We start from the raw sequence: 27,486 nt of genomic DNA on the forward strand, positions 1-27,486 counted from the left end.
TTGAGCACTGGTTTCAAGGCTTTGTGGGCCCCCATTCCTAGGGTCTGGTTCCAGCTTTTAATCTACTCCTTCATTTCCCTCTTCAGTACCAGAGCTCCACTAACATATTCCACTGGCTGGCTAGGCCAAGTCCAATTACATCAGGCTTCCAAGACAGGCCCACACCTGAGTGATTCAGGACTGAACATTGACACCAAGATTCCTGATTGCTATAGAATTTTTACTCCTGTAAATTTCCTCTCTTTTAGAAACCTCAAAGTTTTGCTGCTGAAATCAGGATGCACTTGTTGTACCTTTTAGACTTTTTATTTCATCAAGTCTCACTTTTGGATAGGAGGAGGTGGCTGATTATTGGCACTAGATCCTGGCTTGTCCTATGATGTTTGCCTTTTGTCCAGTCTTGAGATTAGACACTTAATGTTTCTTTGCTTAGACTTATGACGTAGTCTGAATGTGATTAGAGAATATCCTTTCGATATTGCTTTCAGAAATGACAGTAACTACCTAAATAATTGCACTACAACTCATTTGCGTGGATTTGAAGTCATATAGGAGAGGAAAAATAAGCCCAAAGGCAGACTTATTTGAAGCTAATAAAACTTAAATTTGAGGACCCCTCCTTTGTACAAGCCCTTTCAAGACTTGGTCACATGATTTTGGAAACCTTGAAGATGATATTTGGAGAAGTAAGATGTAACCACTGTCTCTTTTCACTCTCACCTCCCTTCAATCATATTTCCCTATGTATAGAATATTGGTTAGATTGGCTTCCTGGTGGGATCAAGCTAAGAAGAAACTGAGTCAAGGATATATCAAATTTGGGTATAATGAAATGTATTTATGTAGTTTGCCATGAATTTTACATATAGTTAAATTCTTGCTGGCAAGGTTTCAGAGGCTTGTTGTGAAGAAATGATGGTATTCAAAAAAGAATTTGTCTGGCTGTTACCCAGTGGGTATCTTTCATAGATTTGGCAGTCCCCAAATGGCCTGGATCTTCTTAAAGATACAACAGATAGTCTCTCTTGAGCCACCTAACAACTTAAGACATTCTTTCCCTTTGCATACCTGGCCCCAGCACACCTTCCTAGTATTGCTGTTCACTTCTGAATTATTTGTACACAATATTCCATCCAAACTGATTACCAGGCCCGATCATATCTTTGTCTCCTTTGATCTTATGGATAATCTGACATTCAAGTGAGGATTAATGAATTAATTATGTTCTACTTTGTCCAACCTCTTGAATGTGCCACCAACTCAACACAGCCGTGTTGGGAAACAAGCTTCCAGGACAGGAACCTTGGTGGACTAACCGTATTCAAACCAGAGTAGTTACTCTCCAGCATGTCCTGATAGGCTTGTGGGGCCCTGGGTAAGAAGAGTGGGTTTAATGAGCCAAACTCCTCAGGGCATACCATGAGAAATACCTCACTCAGTTTCTTCAAGGAAGCTATGCTAATAGTTTCTAAGTTTGACACCTGATCTCTACTGAAGCTTTCATATAGATGTGGAAGAGGATAGTTTTATTGTACTAGGGAGGCATGTGCTGACTTTTAGAAATGAAATAGTTTTTACTATATAATACATCACAGTGCTCAATGTACCCTGTCAAAAGCTTTGAGACATGTTTATGTTTATTTTGGTTTCCTTGAAAACCTGTGTCATCAAAATTAGCATCTAAAATAAAATAAAAATTATATGTTCTCCAGTATTACTAAATACTTGAAGAATATTTAGAGTTTATAATGAATGTCCATGAATTTTAAGGTTTAATTTTTCGTGATAGGAAATGGTTAAGAAAGGAGTGAAAGTGCAAAGATATGAATAAAATATTCTTAGTAAGAATACCTTAGCTTCTTTGCATAGCATATCAATTCAGGTAAAATAAGTAAATGATGATATTTATTTATCAAATAACAAAGACACTTAAAAAACCTTCAAGGAAGACAAATCATCAATGTTCAAACATCCAAATGTTATTTGATAGAACATTACTGGCTAAGAGTACCAGTAAATCCTATCTCCATTGACTGGAGGGAGAAAGCACATATTTTATTAGGTAGAATGGTGCAAAAACAAACTTCCAATACTGCAATGAGAATAGCAGTCTTCCAAGTTTTAAGTATGGAATAGAAAGTTATTAAAAATTCATTTGAACTTCACTATAATATTGTGATGGGACATTGCCTGTTAGATCATACCACATTTTAATGAGGTCTTTTCATATACTTTAATAAGGAAACTATTTGTGATGATGTCTAAACTAGTCTTGCCCTCTAAAAATTTTTGCTCTGGTACCATATCTCATTTTGGCTGTGTACTAGAGTCACTTGGGGGAAATTAAGAAAATATCTATGCCTGGATCCCACTACTCAGAGATTCTGATCTAACTGGTCTGGATATGGCCAGGGCATTAGGTGATAAGATCATTCTAATATGCCACAAAAGTTAGGAAGTATTGTTCTAAAGTAGGATCTCAACCTTGACACTACTGATGTTTTAGGCCAGATAAATCTTGCTGTGAGGAGCTGTCGTGTACATTATACAATGTTTAGCAGTATCCTTGGGCTTTACCTACACCTTCCCACTCTCCCTCCTAGGTTGTAAAAATTCAAAATGCCTCCAGACATTGCCAAATGAACCATGGGGTGTGGGTAGAAATCAGCCCTGGTAAAGAACCACTGCTATAAAGGAAATAATATTACAATGTATTAATTTTATTATTTTCAGTAGTTAGAAAATAAAACCTAACAAAAGCAGGGCAAAACATAACCTCACTTGAGATTACAGTAAGTGGGTACTAGCAAACAATGCATATATTGATTGTTAATCCACAAAAAGCAATTGAGTATCCCCCCCGCCATACTTAGAGATATATTCAAATGCTGAGAATGTCATAAATTCAGTACGGCTTCAAAGCACCCATTTAAAAATTTGCACAACTGCAACTAGTCAGGGATTTACAGATTAGAAGTGGATTTGACCACATCTGTCATATTTGACCTCATTTCATTTCATAAAGCTTTCATATCAGCAAAAAAAAAAATCTGCTAAAATCTTGTCAACAGGAAACTATTTTTAGACAAGCTCATTTTCTTTGGTAGCTGCAGAATACTGATTTCCCCTACAGGGTCTGGTTTATAAGAAGTCAACTGAAGATGCCTGAAGTTACTAGCAGTATAGGGGGGAAAAAAGGAAGTTAACATGTCTAATTTTACTCTGGGCCCTAGATCTTCCTGCATTTTATTTGCAAATGCAATTATACCAGGCCCATATACTTTGAAGTACAATTTAAAAACACAAGTAGGCCTAGCTGAGTTTCTTTCTTTGTATTTATGTGGACCAATGCTTCACACAGGTTGAGTCAAGTGCAAAAATCAGAGTATCTCTAATTCTGTGAAGGCATTATTTCCCCCTAGTTCTTTAAAGTTTAGTTTCAGATTGAATTTACTATACCTAAGAAAGCAAATTACAAAGAGAAGAAGGTTAAAAATATAAGCACTATCTCAAAAATAATATTTTCCTCAAACTGATTGTTTAAATCTATTACAGTGAAGCAATCCCTCAAAAATTGGGGGAAATTACTTGGTGATACCCATCACAATCTTCTTCCTCCACTAATGCTGTCACAATGAGAGACTTAATTGTTTACATTCTTTCCTTTAGGAACAAAGAATGAGAAATGGATATTTGGTAGACAAGTAGATGACTACAAGTAAGAGAAATTATGGCATAGTAAAAAGTGAAGACACAGACAAGATATTCAGGAATTTCCTTATTTTTCTTCCTTTATTATATTCCTACACAATAGAAAAGGCAGCCAAGAACATTAAAGGAAGGATAAGAAACTTTTCTACTGAGGGAAACTTCTAGATCAGATTTTGAAAGTCAAGTATAAGAACAGTATATCTAGTTATTCTCTAATCCATTTTAAAAACTAAGAGCAGAACAAGCCATCAAATTATTTAATAAATGTAAAAATTAAAATGTGATAAATTTTAGAACATAGTTAAAGGAAAGGAAGAAAGAAAGAAACACAGATGGAAAGACAAAGAGTAAAAGGAGTAATGAAGGAAAAAGTGGACAGAGACTTCATCCTCCAGAGAGTAATGCCATCATCTCTTAGTATTTAGGATACTTCTATGAAAAACTAACCTGCAATTTCAAAACTATAGAGGTACCTGGGCACTGTGTTAAAAAGCTCTAGAAGGAAATATGGTCATAAGTAAGAGGAATCAAAGTGATATTCAAAATATTTTAAAATGGATATATTGATGATGAACAAATAAGATGTGAGTGACAATCATTAGAAAATGTTCTAGGTCTAAATATACTCATGCATTGCTCACTGGCATGATGTTTCTGAAAAATATATCAATCAGTAGGAGATTTTTTTCATTGTATGAACTTTCAGAGTGCATTTATTGTATTTATACAAACTAGGATGGCTAAAATGTCACTAGCAATATAATCATATCAAACCCCACTGTATATGTGGTTCATGGATGATCCAAACATCTTTTTATGTGGTGCATGACTGTTATCCTAAAGCCATCCTAGTGTTAGATGTACAGACGAACATGCCAGCTTTGGATTTAAGGAAAGTGGGAGGCAGGTAGTGATTGGAAAATGAGAGGAAAAGGTAATAATAACAATAGAAAAAAGATGAAAGAGTTGGTAGAATCAGAGTAGACATTTTTACAATTCAACCTATGGTAGCCAGCTTCCAAGAGGCCCCTAATGATCTCTACCTCTTGGTATTCATACCTTTTTGTTCCCTCCTACACTAAATTAGGTTGGTCTGTGTGACCAAAGACCAACAGCATATGGCAGAAATTATGCCACGTATGATGTGAGGTCATAAAAGACTGGCTTTGGTCTAGTGTTCTCTCTATTAATTTACTCACATGGAGGGAAGTCCTGTAGCAAGCAGCCCTGTGGAGAGGCACATGAAGAAAGGAATTGACGCTTTCTGCCAAGAGCCACGTGAGCTGGAGACAAAACTCCCAGCTCCAGTCAAGTTTTCAGAGACTGATGCCCTAGGTAACAGCCCAACAGTAAACTTATGAGAGAACTAATCATGATTCCTGACCCTCAGACATAAGGTTTTTGAATAATTAGTTAATTAGCAATAGTTAACCAATACCTAATTAGCAATAGATAACTAAAACTTAATAATACTTAAAAAAGGTAAAAATGAGCAAACATGAAAACTGTACATATACACTTGAGAGATACTTTTACTATCCAGGAAAGGGCAAGGAAGGAAGAGGAGGCTGATTTTATTGTGTCCTGGGAATTATCCCAGTATACCACACCAATAACATGCTAAGTTATAGAACAGCAAATAACAGAAAGACCATCATTGTTAGAATGTTTACCATGTCCATTATTTTCCATACATTATTTTTAAACCTCATCCAAAGCCTTATAAGTTAAGACATAATGAATCGTCATGAAGCTAGTTGGACCTTAACATCTGGGCTCATTTTACTATACTGCACCACCGGAAAAGCAATAGAAGTTTGGCTATAGTTCAGGAGAGAGAGGACCTGACTAAAACACCAAGAAAAGCAGCAAGTTAAGTAACTTTTCAGACACAAGAAGATCAAGCTCTGGGGTAAAGTGGAGGCAACCAAAGGAAGTAAGATCAGAAACTATTAAATCTCCCCAGCTTACCACCCATCCACCTGTTTTCTTTTAGATGAGTGTTTTTGTCTTGTCTTGTTTAACCCAATAAGGCCAATCCTGGACTAGACTAGATCTGGTTCAAGGTATTAAGGCTACCAACCACTTTATGGCTGAAGCCCTGGCACGCTGGCACACACTGGCACAGGACTGAGTCAACTTACCACTGACCTTCTCTGCCCTCAGCACTGAAGTTCCACTATGGCTGGCCTTGTCACTAAGTTCCTTCCTTTACTTATTCTAAGGATATATAAGACTTAGGGATGAAAGGCTCCACTGAAAACAACAACAACAAAATGGCTTTTTGCCTTATATTCCATTTCTAGCATCAAAGTTAAGGAAAGTATATTTGGAATGTTTTGCTTATTTTTATTTAAAAAATAAAATACATGTAAAAAGTTAAAAATGTAAACAATAAAGTGATAATAGTCAACAAAAAAGTGTTTCCTTCTCTATTTTCTCCTTCCCAGAGTAACCATTCTTGTGAGTTTCTTATCTAAAATGAAAATACATACCCCAATTTGAAAGCTATAATACATTTCACTATGCCACTCAGATTGAAGAGCCAGGTACTTGAATTCATTAGTTATAAAAATGAGGATTAACCAACTATTTGGGTTTGAGCTGGGAAGCTGACCCTTTTGAATTGTTACATCAAACAGAAATCCTCTTTTCCTTTATTCTTCTATATGCAAGATTTTCTACAAATGCATTTGAGCACTTGCTGTATTAGACATATTCCCATGATATATAGGAGCTTCAAAAAAACATGAATAACACATCCATAACTTTTACAGATGGCTACTAAAGCAAGAATGACTATAAGATGATCTCACATGAATTTGTTTATAAGTTTGTTTTAAGATTTCATTCACTGTTTGTCTGGGACATCTTGTAGGCACCACAAATGGAATCATTCTCTTGATCCACTTGCTTCCTTCCCTTATGTCAAAAGGGGTGTCTACCAGATCACACTCAGCACACAAGCATATAAAAACCAGAAGCACAGGGAAGTTAATGTCTGTAGGGTTTCCCTTGACCAACATGAGGATGAGACTAATAGCTAAGTGGTTCTGAGATGTTCTTTATAAGCTTCCTTAGAAGACTTCCAGGCTTAAGCAGCAGTTGTTATCAGGGGCACCTAGCTCCCCATGTCCTCATACCAGCTTTTGTTTGCTGCTCCATTCCCAATGCGCCTCACTCCTACACCTTGGCTCACATTTCTAAATAAACTATCTGCATTCAAGCATTTTGTTTCAGGCTCTGTTTTGGGGGAATCCAAGCAAAAAAATATGATAAAGTCTTCACAAACTTCAATGCAAAAAGAAAAGTGTCTCTTTCGAAAAACTGTTTTATTTTGTATATTAAAACAGAGAAAATTTTCTAAACTGTTTTTTTTTCCTCTTGTTGCCCTGTCTATCAAAAAGTGTTATGGTTTGGATCTAGAATGTCCCCCAAAGTCTCATGTGTTTCAGAGGTGAGGATTTGGGGAAGTGATCAGATTGTGAGGGCTCTGACCTCATCAGTGGATTAATCCAATAGCTGAGTGGAGTACTGGAAGGTGGTGAAAACTGTAGGCATGTGGGGCTAGGTTGGAAGAAGCTGGACATTAGAGGCATGACCTACAAAGGTTTATCTTCTCCTGGCCCTTTTCTGTGTTTCTGGTTCCCATAAAACTGAGCAGCTTTCCTTTGCTGTCCTATTGCTACGATGTTTTCCTTGCCTCAGGCCCCAAGCAATGGAGCCAGCAGACCATGATCGAAAACCCTAAAATTGTGAACCAAAATAAAACTTTCCTCCTCTAAGTTGTTCTTGTCAGGTGTTTTGATCACAGTGATGTAAAGCTGACTAGCATAGAAAGCTTAGGGGGAAATTAGATGTTTAACTAAAGAATACTATTAATCTTTGTACTATATTATTCTTCATGGTTGACAAATTTGCTTCCTTCTCTTTTTATTACTTTTTAATTTTTATTTTAACACTATTATTATCAGTATGGCAAATCTGACTTTTAGGAAACAAATAGGATATAAATGAAAACATACTTTGTGTTACTTCTCTCTTTGAATGAAATGAACTGAGATCAGAGAATGAAAAGTCCGGATTCAGATAAGGAAGAAGCAGATCTTAGAAGATGAATTCAGACAGATAATAGTTAAAGACTAGTAATAAGTTCAAAGGGAGCATACTTCTAACTCAAATGTCCTTCTCCATTCCTTACACTCTCAGCACCTAAGCAGACGTGGTACACTGTAAATGTTTGTGTTGAATGAACAATGATTTCTCCAGAGTTGATTTATGGTTCCCTTGGATTGAATACAGAGCAGATTCAAGAGCTTCTCAAAGGTATATACTATAGAAACTCTTCATCAAACCAGCCTCATCAGAAATGGCCTAAGCCAGCGGGACAAGGTGGCATATGCCTGTAATCCTAGTGGCTCTGGGGGCTGAGGCAGGAAGATTGCAAGTTCAAAGCCAGCCTCAGCAATGGTGAGGCCCTAAGCAACTCAGTGAGACCCTGTCTCTAAATAAAATACAAAATAGAGCTAGGGTTGTGGCTCAGTGGTTGAGTGCTCCTGAGTTCAATCCCCAGTACCCCCTGCCCCCATGCCAAAAAAAGAAAGAAAGAAAGAAATGGCCTAAGCCACATACAAGGACATCAACTAAAGAAAGAAACAAAGAGAATTTCTCTGGACACTAAAAGGTGGCTTGAAAACAATGCCTTTTATGAGGCATTGAACTTAACATTTTGCAAAATGATATTAAATAGCAGCCCAGCTGCCTGTGATTATACATCTGCTGAGACTGAAAGTCAAGCAGAAGATGAATTTTGCTTACTTCTTACCACTACAAGTGGACAGTCTATACATTAGAAATTCTGGCACTGAAAGTCTTACTACTAACTTGGGTCTCATTAAAATTTGTTACAAACATTACAACAAGGTTTACAGAATCTTGGTTACAAAATTCCAATACTACAGAAAGGAAGAGATACGGAGAGCATTGGCATCCTGTCTCTGGCCAGCCAATGCAATCTAAATTGTGACCATCTGATACAATTATTTTCTTTGAAGTGTACACATTTTCTTCAGTCCTTGTAATCAAATACTACTTTAGAAACAGGTAGTAACATTACTTCCTCTTGTGGCAAACAAGGACAACTTGATTAGAAAGATAAACACAGCTCTAGTTCAAGTGTTTTAATCACTAGAGGTAGTACCTCCTAATTCTAAATCTCAGTGTCATCTTGTGGTTTCCAGGATTCTCAGCGAAGTTCTTTGAAATTTTATTTTTCCCACCATTAAACTTTGGATCAGTACATTTTCAGAGTGAATAGGAGGCCTTCTATTGAAAAAGTATGTGAGCTTTCATTTTTTTTAAATAACGTCCCATTGAGATACTTAGAAGATTCAGTCTGAATTATCATTTTCTCTATGTTGTAAATCTCATAAGCAAACAGGCAATGCTGATAACAAATTAATGTAAGGTAATTAACATACAGTAATTAATTTTAGCTTGATAATAACATTTAGAATGTGGTAGGTGATCCTATGGCAGAGGGCAAGAATAGATCTGTGCAAGGCACTGGCACATAATTACCGTTACACAAGCAAAGAGAAAAATGCAATACTCAAAATCTGTCTTTCAAAATGCAACTGACATTGAAGTTCAAGAGACTTATGGGTTCTCTTAAGATTTTATGATTTATTCAAGAGTTCTTTCCCAATATCAAACCTAATTTCTTCTTCCTCTGCACATCTACTGTACTCTATAGTACCAATTCCACTGTCCAACTTTAGTTATCAGCTGTTTCCCTGCCCTCCCATCACCACTTGTACACATGAGCACACACAAAACACCCATTTACCCATAATTCTCTCTCAAACACACACACACACACACACACACACACACACACCCTTGAGGCACTCATGCACATACTGTCTATCTAGAGTGACACATTGGACATGTCATTTGGACATTTCCAATGTTGGTCACCATGTCTGGCTCACAGGTCTCCGGCAATCAGTCTCAGCTGCCACAGAGTAAACAAACAAATAAAACCAATGAATGTTAAATGTACCTAAGGACTTGGGGTATGGTTCAGTGGTAGAGCACTTGCCTAGCATGTGCCAGGGCCTATGTTTGATTCCCAGCACAGCAAAAAGTAAATAAACAAAAAAAATAAACTGAATCACACATTGGTAAAGTTGGAAAAGTCTTTAAAAAATAGCAAATCCTATGGTATAATTTTATAGTTGAAGAACCAAACACAACTGGGCAAGGTGGCACATGCCTGTAATCCCAGAAGCTCACAGGGCTGAGGCAAGAGGATTGCAAGTTCAAAGCTAGCTTTAGCAATTTGGCAAGGCCCTTAACAACTTCTTGAGATCCTTTCTCTAAATAAAAGGGCTGGAGATGTGGCTCAGCGGTTAAGTGCCCTTAGGTTCAATCCTTGGTACCAAAAGTAAATAAATTAAATATAAATAAGTAAAAAACAAAGAGACACAGGGCTTCAATGCCACACCACAAACACAAGCCTACCCCAGGGCTTGGGAATCACACTTGTGGGTACTTTTGAACTGCCACAGCGGACAGTTTTCTATTTTGTAGATGGAAAAATAATTTGTTTCATTAATTTTCCCCATCATCATAAAATAAGCTGCCTTTGAAAATTCTCGATATAAAGGAAAGAAACAAAGAATTATAAGCCAAATTCAAATTGGTTGATTAAAAAGATTGGTATAATTGGCCAGAAGGATGGTCTAGGTTTGTAAGTGAATTTTGATAACCAATTTTCCTACTCTCTTTCAACTACTGACTTTATTTTAAAAAGCTTCTCCTTTTTTTAAAAAAAAAATTAATCACATTGCCATTCTCAGATTTTTTTTTTTCATAGATAAAAAGCACCTGCCCCCAAATTTAGGGGATTTTACATGGTAAAGAGAATTGAAATGTGATATTAAAAGTTACAGAAATGGTAACTGTGGCATATTTACTCAAAGATACTACATTTATGAGTAGTTTATAAGTGCATGAAGAAATGATTATATTTCAGTGCTAAATCTTTTAAAGACACAAAATTGAGCATACATAATTAAAGTCTAGCAGAGAAAAATGACAAAGAAAATACACCAAAGATGGTAGCTATGTTTAGGTGGTAGGATTAGAGATTATTCTTTTGTCTTACTTTTTTTCCACATTAAAAGAAAAAAAAGTTCTAAATATATTTACATTACTTTTATACAGGAAAAATGAAACATATTTAATGTTTTACAGAAAACTGGAAGCTGATGTCAGAGGCTGCACAGTCAATATTGAACTTCCATTTATAAGATTCTTTTGAGTCCCTGTTTTTCTTTCTTTCAAGTGTTCCCATTCCTGTCAGCAAGTCCCTGGAGAGGGTATCTTTTGAGCCCAGAAATGGGGTCCTAATTAAAGATATGAAGTAAGGAAACCTGGTGTCATCTCATCCCCTAGGACCTGTTTGAGATACATACTGAGAAATTTAGTACTTGTTAGAATGAAGAACTTCCTGAAAATATCTTTTACTGATTTTTTTTCTTAGAAAAACTAAGGGCCCTAAATAATTCACACACTGTTTCTCAGGTTTAGTTTCTGGATGTGCATTCAATTTTTTCCCCATAATAGTAAATGGCTTTCTTTTTGAGATCACTGATTACTATGACACTAATGGCTCAATTAAGACATGGATGTAACTTTCAGATATCATCTATTTTAAGAAGAATAAAATATGCTCAATAGGTGGTAACCGTCCAGCTACGTCCTAAATTGCTAACAGCATACTCCACACTCTTTTTAAAAGCTATTTCTCCAAAAAGCACATTGCAGTTCTTGGAGTGTCTTCAGGGCAGAGAGCTTTGCTTAGGTTCAACTCTCAGGAATTTCTAATGTAGAGCTGCATCAGGGAATCACAAAGCAAAGACCGAAAAATTAATACTACTCCTTCCTTGTCACCTCCTCTGAGAAAGCTATGATACCCAACATTTGTAAATGAATGTGCAGGTCCCCAGGTTTAAATAAGTCCCAAATAAACCTAAGAAACAACCAGATGAGTTCTCTCCTTTCCTCATCTGCATTATCTATTTCACTTTTGACTTGTAAGTGCTCTTTCTATGTGGTTAAATCCATGCTGAAAGTTATAAAGTTTTCTAGTAAATTGCAAGAATAGAAATAAAGGCCTCACTGGCCTGAGAAAAGCTCTTCAGAAGTAGATCTAAGCTGCAACTTACACAACTATCTCAAGTCCACACACTGCATGTATACTCTGCTTTTCCCAATGTGAAAAGTTCAGAGTTCTTTATTCCTGTTTTCAGGGCTTGGGGCTCCTGAGTCTCTAACAGAGAATATCACTCAAATAAATGGGTCAATTTCCCCCATAATCTCCAACAAAAGGCATTGCAGACCAAATCATTTTATTCTTAAAAATGTAGGTTATTTATTCATGACCTAACATTAAAAAATTAATTAAAAACAGAATTTGAGATTACTTAACAAAACACAGACAACACACTACCCTAAAAATAACATGCAGAAAGATTCCTCTCGTGGTATTTCAACCCTTTAACTTTTGCCCACTATTACAATAATGAAGATTTACTTTACTGATGCTCTTGAGACACTGTGAAACGCTATTTTGATTTCTTTTCAAATTTTGGCTCTACTTTCCTTGGAAATTTCTCTATGCTGAACTCAACTTATTAAAATGCGTATGAGCTCGTACTTCAGTTAAAATAAATCATTAATAGATCAAATATAAAACACATCTTACTCTGGATTTTGTTTAGCATTAATAAGTGCTAATAAAAGAATCTGAATTATCTTAATGAGGACCCATGAATGATAGCTCACAACCTCTTTTTTCAAGATCTAAGTTTGCTTGACTCATACAATCTCATTCCCCATCCCAACAACTATAGTATGCCTGGGCACATTCATGTGCAAATGCTATACAAGCTGAATGATTATGACAGGAGAAAGGCAATAGAGCAAACAAAATCCACAGCTACATGCACCCTTGCAGAAACTATAGCTACCTGAATTTTCCATTATCAAGAGACCATAGCATAGGTCAGAACTGGAAGACATGTAGGAGATCCTGTTCATGCCATTAATTTATAGGAAAATGGACTTTGGGAAAGTTTGGTGACTTACTCAAAGTCATAGATCTGGTTGGCAGCAGATCTAGAAAAATAATCTGAACATTTATATTTAAGTCATTTTTCAATTTTATACCATAAAACATCTTTATTCTCATAATCATCAAAACTTGAGCCATTTGGATAATTTTTTTTTCTACACTAATGTTATGATCTAAATGTTTGTGTTCTCCCCACCCCCAGCCAATCCATGTTTCAGTATATCTCAATCCCCAGAGTGATAGTACCAGGCTGTGGGGCCTCATTTGGTCATGAGGAAGAGCCCTCAGTAATCCTTTACCCTTCTGCCAGGTAAGGTTACAGAGAAAAACAGCAAAGAAGGAGGCCCTTATCAGATACTTAAGATTCTCAGCTTCTAGGACTATGAGAAATAAATTTCTACTGTTTATAAGCTACCCCGTGTACGGTATTTTATTAGAGCAGCCAGGTTATGACACTGGCTTCTACAATTCCTGTTTTTATATATGCAGTATAACAAACATTATTGAACCTTTTTTTCTATTGAGTCAAGGTCACCATTATTAGGATTAGTGATGTCAACTCTATAACAGAGTCCATGAATGTTGGGGATTTGATAACTGCTCTTTATGGATTTCTCTTTGTTGTCATCCCCTGCTATTCTCAGTTTCATTAGTCTGTATCATCCCCCTTCCCCAAGTTTTCTAAAGTCTATTCTCTTAGAGTCATATGAAATAGATAAAGGCACACCATATTTATTGTACTATTATTTATAACAGCAAGACAAAAACTTAAATATCCAACGTAGGAAAACATTTAGTAAGTGATAATTTAAATATAATATTATATAGCCATTAAAATTCCCTTCACATGGACTCCATCTACTCTCTGCTCCATGACAATGAGTCCATTGACATGCCAATTGTGGGCCTGAGGGAGATGAGCTGATGACATCTCTCACCTATAAACATTTCTTGGGCCTTCATCTGACATCCACAGTCTCATTCTAATGACTCTCCCAATAAATAATTGATTAAGAAATAAGAGAACCCCAGAAAGGGAGGAGGAAGAAGAAATGGTTGATTCTTGGGGCTGTGACATTTGGGAAGCGGCCATAGAATTCTCTTTAGAAAAGTGGAAAAGCCTGGATCCTGCTAAGTGGAATTTGTACATGGATGCAATGTTGACAGAACAAGAACAACAAAAAACCTGATTTCCCTGGGTATGTCTTTTAATTATTCTCAATATCTTTCACCAGAACAAGACATGGAAATCTTACTTCAAAAAAGGGGTACTGGTGAGATGTGGAAGCTGTAGCCTTGATAATTCATACTTAATGAAAGACTGGGAGAATGTGGGTATGCATGATACATAGAAAGGATGTTATAACAGACATAACCAAATTGCAACAAAACATCACCGCTAAAGGAGATCAAGAACTTAAACTATCTCAGAAATAGCCTTGAATGCTGTTAGTCAGGGTTGTAGAAAAATCAAATTGGCTTCTCTGAGCAAATATTCATATATATTTTTTTTTCATATACATTTTTGAAACATAACTTTTGTCTAAAAACAAATTTAGAAAATCTTAAATAGGACCCGAACAATACATAATGTATCATTTACCATTTCAAATATAGGATTGAACACTCATTCCAACATTTTTGAAGATGAGAATGAAAAATGAAGAAACAATTTCTAAATGCCATCAATTTGATAAACACTTTACCAAAATTTCATTATTTCACCACCAACAAATAATTTATCCTATGCCAAAAACCACAATTCTGATAAATATAGAAAGGTCTTTTCCTATCCACTATTGCTAAATCAATACCAGTGTATAGATATTTGGGCAAAACATAATAAAACCAGGAAGGCCTATAGTAAGGACTCAAGTCTAAAAAAATTACCAGGGTATGTATGCATGTATTTATTAGATACTGGGGATTGAACTCAAGGGGCATTGACCATGGACCCATATCCCCAGCCTTATTTTGTATTTTATTCAGAGACAGGGTCTCACTGAGTTGCTTAGCACCTGGCTTTTGCTGAGGCTGGCTTTGAACTTGTGGTTTCTGGTCTCAGCCTCTCGAGCTGCTGGGATTACAGGCATGGGCCACCATGCCCAGCTATCAGGGTATTTAAAAAAGAAAGAGAACTTGTAAGTATAAAAAAACTTGAAAATACTTTAAACATGACTGATATTATAGTAAATACCAAAGTATTAATTTTCCAGAGAATAATAACAGATTGTTATTGTTCAATAATAGAACAAAACAGATGTAATAAAGTGGGAAATTTTTTCATCAGTGTTCAGAATTTATCCATCAGAATATCAATATTCAAGAAAAGATTTACAAATATAATGAATGTGGCAAAACTTTTAACCAGTCCTCAGAACTTAATATCAGACGATTCATATTAGGGAAAATACATACAGACGTGATAAATGTAGAATTGTCTTTAATAATCATTAAATCTAAATAGACACAATGCACACTGGAAAGAAACCTTAGAAAAGTAAAGAGTGTAGCAAATCCTTTCATCTGTCCTCATACTTTACTCAATGTCAAAGAATCTATACTGAAGATAACACCCTACAAATGTATATTATATGGCAAATCCTTTGCTCATCCCTATATCTTATTATGTATCAGATAGTTCACACCAGAGAGGAAACTTGCAAATGCAAAGAAAGTAGCAAAGTCTTTTAAACTTGCTCAAATCTTACTCAAGTCAAAAAATTCATTTTGGGGAAAACACTACAAATATAAATAATGTAGGAAAGGCTTTAATCAATTCTCAATCCTTTTCCCAGATCATAGTTTGATGAGAAACTCTATAAATGTAAAGATTGTAGCAAAGCCTTTAACATATGCTCAAACCTTACTTGACATAAAAAATTGATCCTGGACACATATACTACACATGTAATAATGACTAAGGAAAGATCTGTGTTCAAAATATGCATCAGTTTATATATATGGCAAAGAACCTGCAGGTTAAATAAATGTTAAGAAAGTATTTAATTATCAAGTATAAATATCAAAAGATTCACAGTAAAATACAGTAAGGACCTAATGCTTTCAGAAATGATAAATCAGAGTAATTATTAAAGTGAAATAATCCAAAGTCAAAACAATTGGATAATTTATTTGTATCTATCAAAGGAGCAAAGATATTGTCTTTCAATAAATATAATTACTGTAATTGTATTACACTCACTGTAAAAAAAATTCTTTTCACACAGAGAAGTTTTAATGAAATGAGGACGTGCTTTTGTAATAACGTCAAGAAAAAAAGCAGGACATAAAATTACAAGATACCACCAGGTGCAGTGGCCCACAACTATAATCCCAGTGACTGGAGAGGCTGAGTCAGGAGGATCACAAGTTCAAAACCAGCCTCAGCAACTTAGTGAGGTCCTGAGAAACTTAACGAGACTTCCCCAATCTCAAAATTTAAAAAAAAAATAAAAAGGGCTGGAGATGTGGCTCTGTGGTTAAATGCCCTGGGTTAGGCTCTGGTATCTAAATAAATAAATAATCCCAACTACTTTTAAAAATTTCTTAGAGTGAGGGAAATATAAAAAATATTTGTTGTGGTAAGATTATTATTAATTATTATTCTCTTTTTATACTGTTTTATACCACTTATTTATTTCTGCAATTAGAGTATAATGCTTACAGTCAGAAAAGGGATTTTTAAAAAAGAAAGCATCACGTTGGAAAGTATAACCTAACTAGTGAGAATTACATAAGATAAAAACATGGATTCTAAAGGAATATCTAAGGCCTCTGTCGAATGGACTGTGTGATCTGGTTGCACAAACAGGGTTTTGGCTTACTTCCTATCCTTTCCTGAATTTCAGGCTGCTGTAAAGTTGAACTATAGACAGGCAGAGCATTAAGGTTTATATGTATTTAAAGGAGAAGAGAGGACACAGAAAGAGGGAAAACAGAAAAAAAGAGTAGATTCTGGGCCAATGCTTTTAGACAAGTGTCTAAGGATTTTTTTTCATTAATTAGTTTTTGGAAGTTTAGAAGTCACAGATGGTGATAATTGTCACTAAGTCACCCAGGCTGATTTATCAGTGGATAAGCATTAAAAACAAATTAACCTCTTTAGAGACCAGGATATTTTCTACTAACAATCAACTCCGTGCTAAAACTGAAAGAGCTCAATTAAGAACGTGAAGGGGGTGGGTAGGAAATGATAGTAGAATGAATCCGACATTATTATCCTTTGTGTAATCTAATATGATTACATGACCTGCATAACTCTACATCATGAACAGTTAGAAGAATGAGAAGTTTATATTCCATTTATGTATGATGTGTCAAAATTCATTCTACTGTCACATATGACTAATTAGAACACATAAAAATATATTTAAAAAAAAAGAATATGAAAATGTAAAAACTGGGAAAGCATAGAAGGAAGCTAAGCAAATAAGTGTCTGAGTATAGGATGGTTATATTTCAGAAAGGGTACTGAATGCTTTTATCAATTTTCGATTCTAATTTCTTTAAATTATGATGAAATATTTTTCTATGAAATAGAAATATCTTTTATTTTCTACTCTGATTTTGATTGAAATCATTAATATGAGAGTTACATAGGTTACCTTTTGATTTTACAACACATGATGACATTCATTCATCTATATATGCACACAGCCCCTAACCATATTACCTGTCCACATCACCTCATGCAATCTCAGCGCATATGATTTTACAAATAGATGCTTTACTTCTCAACACTTCTGAAAATCATTTTTAAATTTTTCTTTCTGTTTCCCAAACACCACATGCTATGAAAAGACCTTAACAATACCTTAAAGTCATTTGAGGCAAGATAGGCAAGATTCAAATCTGCCCTCATCCAGCATTAGTGGCATTAGCTAGCATTTTCAATAGATTCCTAAGGCCCTACCCAAACACAATATATTTTATTGTTAGAAACACCCTTTGAAATATTATTAGCCCGATTTTATATAAGAAGAAACAGAGGTCCTAAGAAATTAATTTGCTAAACATCACATTAGTAATTAAGGTACAGGCAAGGCCTAGAACTTGAGATTCTTTAACTCTCAATCCTGTGTTTATTTCCACTGCTTCATGCTACAGAGTTATTAATAGATTAATCCTGCACCAAAGTATGTACCCCTAAAGGCCACATACAAGTTCAACTGTACTTCTGTACAGTCTGGAAGAGTGGAAAATTATTCCAGCAGAAGGAAAAATTGGTTGGTGGGAGGTTATGGCTGATGTTCACTTTCACTTTGGTGCTTGTTCCTACATCTTCGTCTTCATCCACTAGAATGCATTCCCCTGCTCTCCACAAATCCATTTTCAGCATTTGTTCTTCATGTTGTAAGCAAATGCCCTCCCCTAAAGAAGTCCACGAGAAACTTGAGCCACTTTTGCTATTCTTGACTCCATAGCTCAATTTAACTTTAATAGCTTGCGAATGTTACAGGGTGTATTTAGTCTCAAATTTCTTGGGATTTTTTTTTTTTCTAAATCTAATAGGTCATATATGTATGTTTTAGGTCCCCAGCTGGATGTTAAGCATGATCTATTTCTACATCCTAGATTCTTCCCTTTTAATGATCTTCCTCATTTCTCCTAACTGCCTAATACAAGATATTTATTTAACAAATGCTTACCAAACAACTGAGAACCTACAATAGCACACCTTGATTTGTAATTAGGATATAAGAGTTCTAGTCCTACAAACAAAGAACTTATTTCAGGTGAATCTAAGGCCCTCAGTTTTCTCACCTTAAAATGAGTACAGGAGCAAGAAGTGGGTGGAATATGTGAGTTTCATGATCTCTAAGAGGCTATGAATACTTAAATATTATTTTCACTGGGGTGGATCACAATCTACTTTGTTCCATTAAGGATAAGAGTGATAAATAAGATGTCAAAAAGAACAATATTAAAGGCCAAACAAATATAGAGACCAAATGACTAATCCCCTAGAGGCAGAAGCAAGCCAATATGCTGGGGAAATTAATAAAGCAAAGGAAAACCAGGGAGAGTATAAATGTCCTGAGCAAGACTAGAAATGTGAATCCTGCTTGAGAGGGATGTGAAGGGGTTAGAGAGTACAATGTAAAAGGGAACAGCATAATAACTAAAAAATTTGCATTAGTGGTTAGGTAAATATAGCATAATGTTGTGCTTTTTTTCCCCTTAAATTTGCACTTCTGTCTACTATCATCAAAGCTTTAAATCAAATGCTAAGAATATCAGCATTGACTGCTTATGTTATAATAAAAAATTAGATCCATACTTAAAAAATCTTTGTGGAAATAAAACCAGAAATTCCTGATATCAAAATAGGGATTAAAACTATCAACATTTGATCATTAACTACCTATTTTCCTATATCCCCCACCCTTTTTTTCCTTTTGGTAAGGTGAGAAATATGTTAAATTTAATCAGAATATTTTTACTGCATCTATTTAATTTTATTAATAATTTTAATATTCTAAGTAATATTGTACCTGAGTCATTAAAATTGGGCTTTAGCTAACAGATCATGGCATTACATGGGGTTCTATGCATGACTCCCTGAATAAGCTTCCTTGGATGGGATGAGCCTATAGCACACAGTGAACCAAAATCTCTGTGGTATTAGGGTTTTATTTGAATTGCTATGGTAGAAAGTCAAATTCAGCTTAAAACTTCAAAGAAAAAAAAAAAAACCTCTGTAGAAACAAAAAATCTCTAAAATTAAAAAAAAAAAAAGTTTGAATCAAATAACAGCTCTCAGATTATCAGATGAAAAGTTTTTAGCTGGTATCCAAAATTGAAGTGACACTTTAAAAGATTAGATCAATAGGAGTACATGACTGATAAAAGGCCAGGAAAATTCCATTTTAAAAAGAGCAAACGCTTAAAGGGATTTGATATTCAAGAACCGTTTTTATGAATCTCCTGAAAAAGTTTTGATACTAAAACTGCTGAGAAGAAACTTACTATTAATCCATGTTATACAACTTTGAATCCAGTTTGCCCTTAACCTTCTACCCCATAGAAAGGGCTAAATTTAACTGAGAACTATAAATAAATTTTGTAAGGAAAAAAACTGTGTGCCTGTATGTGTGTTTATACTAAAAATAAACATACCTGCTTCATCATAGGATACAGTCAATTTTTCTAACATTTCTCGATCAATTGACAGAATCTGCTGTTCAAGGATGGTCTGGTAAGACAATACACTGTTTTCTTTGTCTTTCTCGTAGTCCTGAAGATGTTGTTTGAGGGCCTCTGGGAGCCGAGATTTTACATATTCAGCTGCAGTCTGCAGATAAAACAGAGAACCCCATTAGTACCTCCAGTCTAAGGTTCCTCATTTACCCTCAGGTGCTTTAGAGAGAACTCAAAGCACTGTGGATCCACTCTCCAAGTAAGCATGTCCTTGTCATTGTGATTTCAGACTATACTGCACCCAGTAAGGTGGGTCTTCAAGCAAACAGAATCTTAGGTCTTTAAATCATTTCTACCGGTTTAAAGGTATAAAAGATGATAGATTTGGTTTGATATTCACAAGAATTAGCAGTCAGAATTTCAATTATTCCATTGAAATTCCAAAGGCCCATGGTAATAATTTTGCTGGATATAAATTTTCTTGAAGAAGATGGTCACACAACTCAGCAGTGAGCCCTACCCTGTCACAGCACCTGCGTCCCTACTTGTTTTGCTATTCTCAACTCATTAATGCTGACACAGGAGCTCTTGTGAACTGAGTAGAAAGGAGAACCTCTGCTAGGGTTTATAGGAAAATAATAGGATAAATTAAAAGAGAAGAGATCTAAGATGCCCCTTAACCTGAAAAGAAAGAACTTGTATATGTATGTATGTATGTATACACACACACACAAACCAACACACATATGTGTATATTTTTTTTCTTAATTTTTTTTGTTGTTCATTTGCTTCTAGATAATAACTGCAAAAAATACTACCAACTGGTAATATCTGAAATTATATACAGTGATTTTCAATCAAGGAAACATGCTCCACTTGGGAGTTAGAAGAAAAACAAGTGTATTTTGAAAAAGGCCTTCCCAAGGAGTCTTCTGGTGGGCTGAGATGGTAGCATACTCTCTTCCTCCCAGTTGAGAATCATTGTGAAAACAGTGATTATGGGAGAAATTAAATGACAGAAGTTTATGGGAGAAATTAAATGACAGAATGGCATATATGAATCAGGGGAATTCTCAAATTCTTATAATATACCTCTTGAGAATATTAGGTGTTTGGCATCTCCTTGTAGTAAAGCTCTGCTTCACCTGCACAGTGCCTAAAGTTGAGAAACCAATGAATGAAGGCATACATATATATATGGTTTAAGATTATGTTCATAACCACTAAAAAACTTTTCAAAGAAGCTGCAAAAAGATTCCCGCTGGGGTATGGGCCTAGAATACAGCAAAGACTCAGCTACATAGTTTGCTTGTTTTTTAAAAAAAGTCCTGTGCAGCTATTAATTGTATAATTTAAAATATGTGTGCGATATAAAGAAATGAAAACATACCTCATATTCATGGATCAGAAGAATTAATATTGTTAAAATGCTATACTATAAAAATGATTTATAGATTCAATGCAATCCTTATCAAAGTGCTAATAACATTCTTCACAAAAATAAAAAAACAAAATTCATATGGAGCCACAAAATAAAAAACAAACAAACAAAAAACTCTCAAGTAGCCAAAGCAACCCTGAGCAAAAAGAACAAAGCTAGGGGAATCACAGTGCCTGACTTCAAAATATACTATAAAACTATAGTAACCAAAACAGCATGGTATTGGCATAAAAACAGACAAACAAACAGAATAGAGAGCTCAGAAATAAATGAACACATTCACAGCAAACTGATTTTCAACAAAGCCACCAAGAACACAATGAAGAAAAGAACATTTTCTTCAATAAGTGATGTTGGGAAAACTGAATATCTATAGGCAAAAGGATGAAATTAGACTTTTATCTAAATCAAATAAAAACAAAACCTCAATGAGATACTACCAAATTCCAGTTAGAATGGCAATTATGAAAAGACAAATGAGAGTAAGTGTTGGTAAGGATACAGAGATAAAGGAACCTTCATATACTATTGTGAAAGCAAATTAGTACAGTCATTACAGAAAATAGTATGGAGGTTCCTCAAAAAACTAAAAATTAGAATTTTGCCAGGTGTAGTGGCTGATGCCTGAAATCCTCACTTGGGAGGCTGAAGTAGGAAAAAGAATTACCTACCATATGATCATTCTCACTACTGTGTATATAACCATAGGAAATAAAATCAGCATATCAAAGAGATACCTGTACTTTCATATTTATTGAAGTACAATTCATAATAGCTAAGATACAGAGTTGAATTACATGTCCATTAATGGATTTATACATAATGGGTAATGTGGAATATATGCACAGTAAAATACTATTCAGTCATAAAGGAAGAATGACATTCAGCCATTTTTTACATTGAGGGACCTGAAGAACATTATGTTAAGTGATATAAGCCAGGCACAAAAAGATTTTTTTTTAAAGTAATAAAATGTTACAAAGTTGGTTTCATAGAAGTGGAGAGTATAATGGTGGTTACCAGAGTCTGATGTAGTTGGGGTGGGTGAATGTTAAAGGCTAAATAATTATAGTTAGGAAGAATAAACTTCAAAGATTTATTGACTAGTTAATAATAATACATTATATTTATGAAAAATGTAAGCATAGGGAGTATCATGTGCTATCAAATGGTAACTACATGAGGTAATGCATTTGCCAATAAGCTGGATTTCACCAATCATAATATATATCCTTAAAATCATCATGTTGTCCAAGGTAAATTTATACAATGTTATCTGTCAATTAAAAGATTAATAAAATACATGTGAGTTACACAAACACACACACACACACTCACACACTCTCACACACACAACATGCTCATCAACAGAGGTTCAATTTTTTTTTTTAATTTATAGAATAGTATGGAATATATCCATTGGAAAATATGAGACAGGACTATACCTACTGACCAGGAGAATATCAATGATGTGTTGTTGAGGTTAAAAAACAAAGCTGCAGTTGGGTACAGTGGCCCAGGCCTGTAATTCCGTCTACTTGGAAGGTTGACACAGGAAGATCACAAGTTTGAAGCCAACCTCAGCAATTTAGTGAGACCCTATTTCAAAATAAAAAATAAAAGGGCTGGCTCAGTGGTAGAGTGCCCCTGGGTTCAGTTCCAAGTGATGATGATGATGATGACGAGACAACAACGACGACGACGATGATCATGATGCTAACCATGATGATGATAATAAAAATTTAAAAAATTAAACAAAATTACAAAATATCAGGGATAACGTATCCTTTTAATGCAAAGCATACATATGTGTATATATTGTGTTTAGTATTATCATATATGCATAAAAAGAGAGAGCATACTCCAGTTGTGGAACATACTTTTTTGTTGTTCTAATTAGTTATACATGACAGCAGAATGTATTTCAACTCATTGTACACAAATGGAACACAACTTTTCATTTCTCTGGTTGTACACAATGCAGAGTCACACTATTCATGCAATCATACATGTACATAGGGTAATAATGTCTGTCTCATTCCACTATCTTTCCCACCCCCTTACCCCCTGCCTCCCCTCACTTCCCTCTACCCAGTCCAAAGTTCCCTGGCAGATACTTTTTCCTTTCCATGTTTCAGTATTGTTTCCATGTTCTTACTATTGAATTTTAAACAATTATCTTTTAAAAGTATCTTTCTTTGTGACCTTCAAGGTTTTCCTTTGGAATGTTAGTCCAATTTAGGATGAAATGAATTTTTCCAGAACAAATGACAACTGACTTCTCAGAAAATGCACACTGGGAAGTGGTGGGGAAAAATTGTATTTCACTCCTTGCAGAGTCACTAAACATAGCATACAACACTTTTTACTTCCAGATTTATATTGAGATTCCCTAAGTCAGATACTGATGAAATTACAACTTTAAAATATCACCAAATATTGTTCAAATTCTCCACCAGCCAGCTAGTTGCAGAACAAATAAAGTTATCTCATAAAATGTAAATGAACTCAGCATATTGGTATAACATATTTACTCCTAGAGTTTAATAAAAATTTTCTCTTGACACTGGAAAACAATATTTTAGCATTATAGAATAACCATTTTAAAATTCACACTATACCTTACTATTCAGTGTAACATCTCTCTTTAGTAATTTTTTCCCTTGGGATACTTACAAGGTATAGGAAGTAGTTCAATAACTAATTATATTTGAAAAATATTGGTGTATTTTATGTTACTGAACGCACACCATCTATTTCCTCCCAATTGTGTCCATTGATTGCATTTGAAATGAAATTCACTTTCTTAGTTACAATTGTGATATAGGTCTAGGAACAGTGCCTGCATCTTTTACTATACTGGAGTTATATTTTGGCACTTCATTTCTAAAACAGTATAACTTCACATATAGTTTTTTCTATTGGGGAAGATTCTTAATAGAAAGAAGAAAACAACTCTAGAAAAAATATTAGATTCTGTTAAGATATTTCAAAAAATCCCCTTTATACTAAAGTGATACTGTAAATATATTCAAATGTCACATGCTTCCCTCTTGGTATGTTCTTTCATGGTGGGAAGAGAGAACAAGCAAGATCTCTGGTGTGTTTGCTTTTCTTTTTTTTTTCTTTTATAATTGCTTTTATTTTTCAAATACATGACAGTGGAATGCATCAAAATTCTTATTACACATATAGAACAGAATTTTTCATATCTCCGTTTGTATATAAAGTATGTTCACACCAATTCATGTCTTCATACATGTACTTAGGATAATAATGTCCATCACATTCCACCATCATTGCTAACCCCCTGCCCCCTCCCGTACCCTCCCACCCTTCTGCCCTATCTAGAGTTATCTATTCCTCCCAGGCTCCCTCTCCCTACCCCACTATGAGTCAGTCACCTTATATTAGAAAAAACATTCAGCATTTGGATTTTTGGGATTGGCTAACTTCACTTAGCATTATCTTCTCCAACTCCATCCATTTACCTGCAAATGCCATGATTTTATTCTCTTTTATTGCTGAGTAATATTCCATTGTATACATATATATGCCACATTTAATCCATTCATCTACTGAAGGGCATCTAGGTTGGTTTCACAGTTTAGCTATTGTGAATTGTGTTGCTATAAACATTGATGTGGCTGTGTACCTGTAGTATGCTGTTTTTAAGTTCTTTGGATATAGACCGAGGAGAGGGATAGCTGGGTCAAATGGTGGTTCCATTCCAAGTTTTCCAGGGAATCCAGTGATATGTTCTTTAAGAAATAATTGATACATATTACTTTCATGGGTGTGAAAAGGTGTACTTTAAGAGCTTCTAAATGCTTCACAGTTCATCTTAAAAAGAAAACCTGTCAGGTAGCTAGCTCTAACTTATTAACTGTCTGCTGAGTAAGGTACATTAAACTTGACACTGTTGGGATAACAACCTCTTCTATAAAGGAACCTGCAATTTCTATGTGTAAACAAAAAACCAGTGGGAAAACATATTTTAAAAGCAATGAATCAATAGGCAGGAATTTTGAGATATATTAATATATTTATTTAGGAAATGAGCCATATTAAGTGATGAGCAGCCTCTAGAGAGAGGAGACACAAAAATAATCAGGAAATTGGTAAGGTAAAGTTAAAACAATTTTGAGTCAAGAGACACTAGAGGACAGAAAAGCATAGAAGAGTGAGTGTGAATTCACAGGGAGGAATAATAAGAAATGAAGCTGAATTTAAGATGCACTAAAATATAATGAGATGGCAAGACAAGTAAAGGCTGTAGAAAGACTGGTCTATGCTGTGACTGGAGAATAAACTGGAAAATCTTTTAGACAGAAAATGAAAACAAAAATAACAAAAAATTTTAAATAACTACACTTCTTTTTACCTAGTAATGTCTTTCTAGAAATTTATTTTAAGGAAAATTTAAAGATGAGCACACAGATATGTGTACAAACTTGTTTATCAATAAAGTATTATTTGTGATAATAAAAAAAATCTGTCTAGAAATTGGTTGGTAATATTATGGAATATCCATGCAACAGAATACAGTGCACCTATTAAAAATCAGGTTATGAAAGAATACTAAATTATATGGGAAAATATTCAGAATAAAATGTAGATTATAAAGTAGTTGGTACACTACATGTATAAGGAAAAAAATTGGTTGAATTATATTAATGTGTATCATTTTTCTCAGAGTAGCAAGAGCTTGGATGATTTATTTTTTCTTTTACGTAGTTTTCTGCATTTTCCAGATTTAATAAAATAAAAATAATATTTCTCTGTGCCAGCACTGGACTGAATGTTGTGTGTTAGTTTACGTAATCCTCATAACAACCTTATTTGGTTTTTATAAATGAGGAAGAGACTCACAGAGGTTAAGTAAATTGTCCTTGGTTATCAGAGAATAGTAAATAAGGAAACACCAATTGTTTTCGAGCCAGAAAATAAAAAAGAAAACACATTATTTTTTTTTAAGAAGTTTATGCCTACTGGGGTCATCATGCTACAAGGTAAAGTAGCCCCTAGAAAGGAGAAAGCTTGTAAGAAGAACAAATGAGCACATGAACAGAGATTGGTGCCAGATGGGAAAGAAAAATATGTAAACTGGATTCAGTTTTTCAAAACTAGAAGCTAAAAATAGCAGTGAGACTATTGAGAGTAAGGGGAAAACAAACTACAGTGAAAAAAATAAATTTATTTTGAACATTTAGTTGTAAGCCTGAAAACTATCCATTGCTCCATAATTTAGGAGCACTCCACAAAACAAACCTCCACAAAGAAAATGTTTTAGAAAAATTCCACTGAAGAGAGACCGGCCGGGAGCTACTAGGATTTTTTGAAGCGACAGTTTGCCCCAGATGAGCAAATCCCTGCAACGAGACACAGAGGTCCAGATCCACCAGCCGCAGTCCGCGCACCGCGCCGCGGCTGCCGGCTCGTCTGCCCGCAGCCAACTTGACTGGGTCCCGCTAGCCTCCGAGACGCAGCTTGGCAGGAAGAAGTCTTTAGCCAAGCCTTCATGAAATAGCCAGCCGGGAGCTGAGGCCAACCGAGGACGGACCAGTCCCACCCCTCCCTTCGGACACTCCAGCAAGGAGCCTGGGGCCCGCTATAGCAGAGAGGTGACGTCATCGGAGTTCGGCCGACGGAATTCCTTCCCAGCAGAATCCACTTTAGCAGGTGTGTGACTCCCTCCCCATCCAGATACAAGCAGCCAGGAAACTTCAGGGACCTCTCAGGGGTCGTGTCTGTAGGGAAGCAGAGGGGATCCCCGACCCCCAACCCCCCATATCACCAGGGGTAACTCCCAAGGTCTTAGCCGCCAGTTTACCACAGCACTGGGGCTTAAATGGGACACGCGGTGGGGCTGCAAGTGTAACTAGATCTCTGGGGAACCACTTCTGGTGAACAGGACCTGGCTGGCTGGCTGACAGGAGGAAGGGGGATAAGGGCCGGAGAAGTGAAACGGCTCTGGACTGACAAGTCCGAGAGACTACCAGGAGACGCCTTACAGGGATTGCTATGGGCAGGTAGAGAGCAGAAGCTC

The 27,486-nt window shown here is 35.5% G+C and overlaps 1 protein-coding gene across 1 annotated transcript in view; it reads right to left on the reverse strand.

Moving 5' to 3' along the window:
• The window catches only part of Ppm1l (protein phosphatase, Mg2+/Mn2+ dependent 1L), a 295,643-nt gene that overhangs the window by 83,292 nt on the left and 184,865 nt on the right, over positions 1-27,486 (reverse strand). The window contains exon 2 of the mRNA XM_015496402.2: positions 19,976-20,150. Within this exon, the coding sequence (XP_015351888.2) occupies positions 19,976-20,150 (175 nt within the window). The remainder of the gene's footprint in view (positions 1-19,975; positions 20,151-27,486) is intronic.

This window comes from Marmota marmota, unplaced genomic scaffold (assembly GCF_001458135.2).
Source record: "Marmota marmota marmota unplaced genomic scaffold, marMar, whole genome shotgun sequence".
Classification (NCBI taxonomy): Eukaryota; Metazoa; Chordata; class Mammalia; order Rodentia; family Sciuridae; genus Marmota; species Marmota marmota.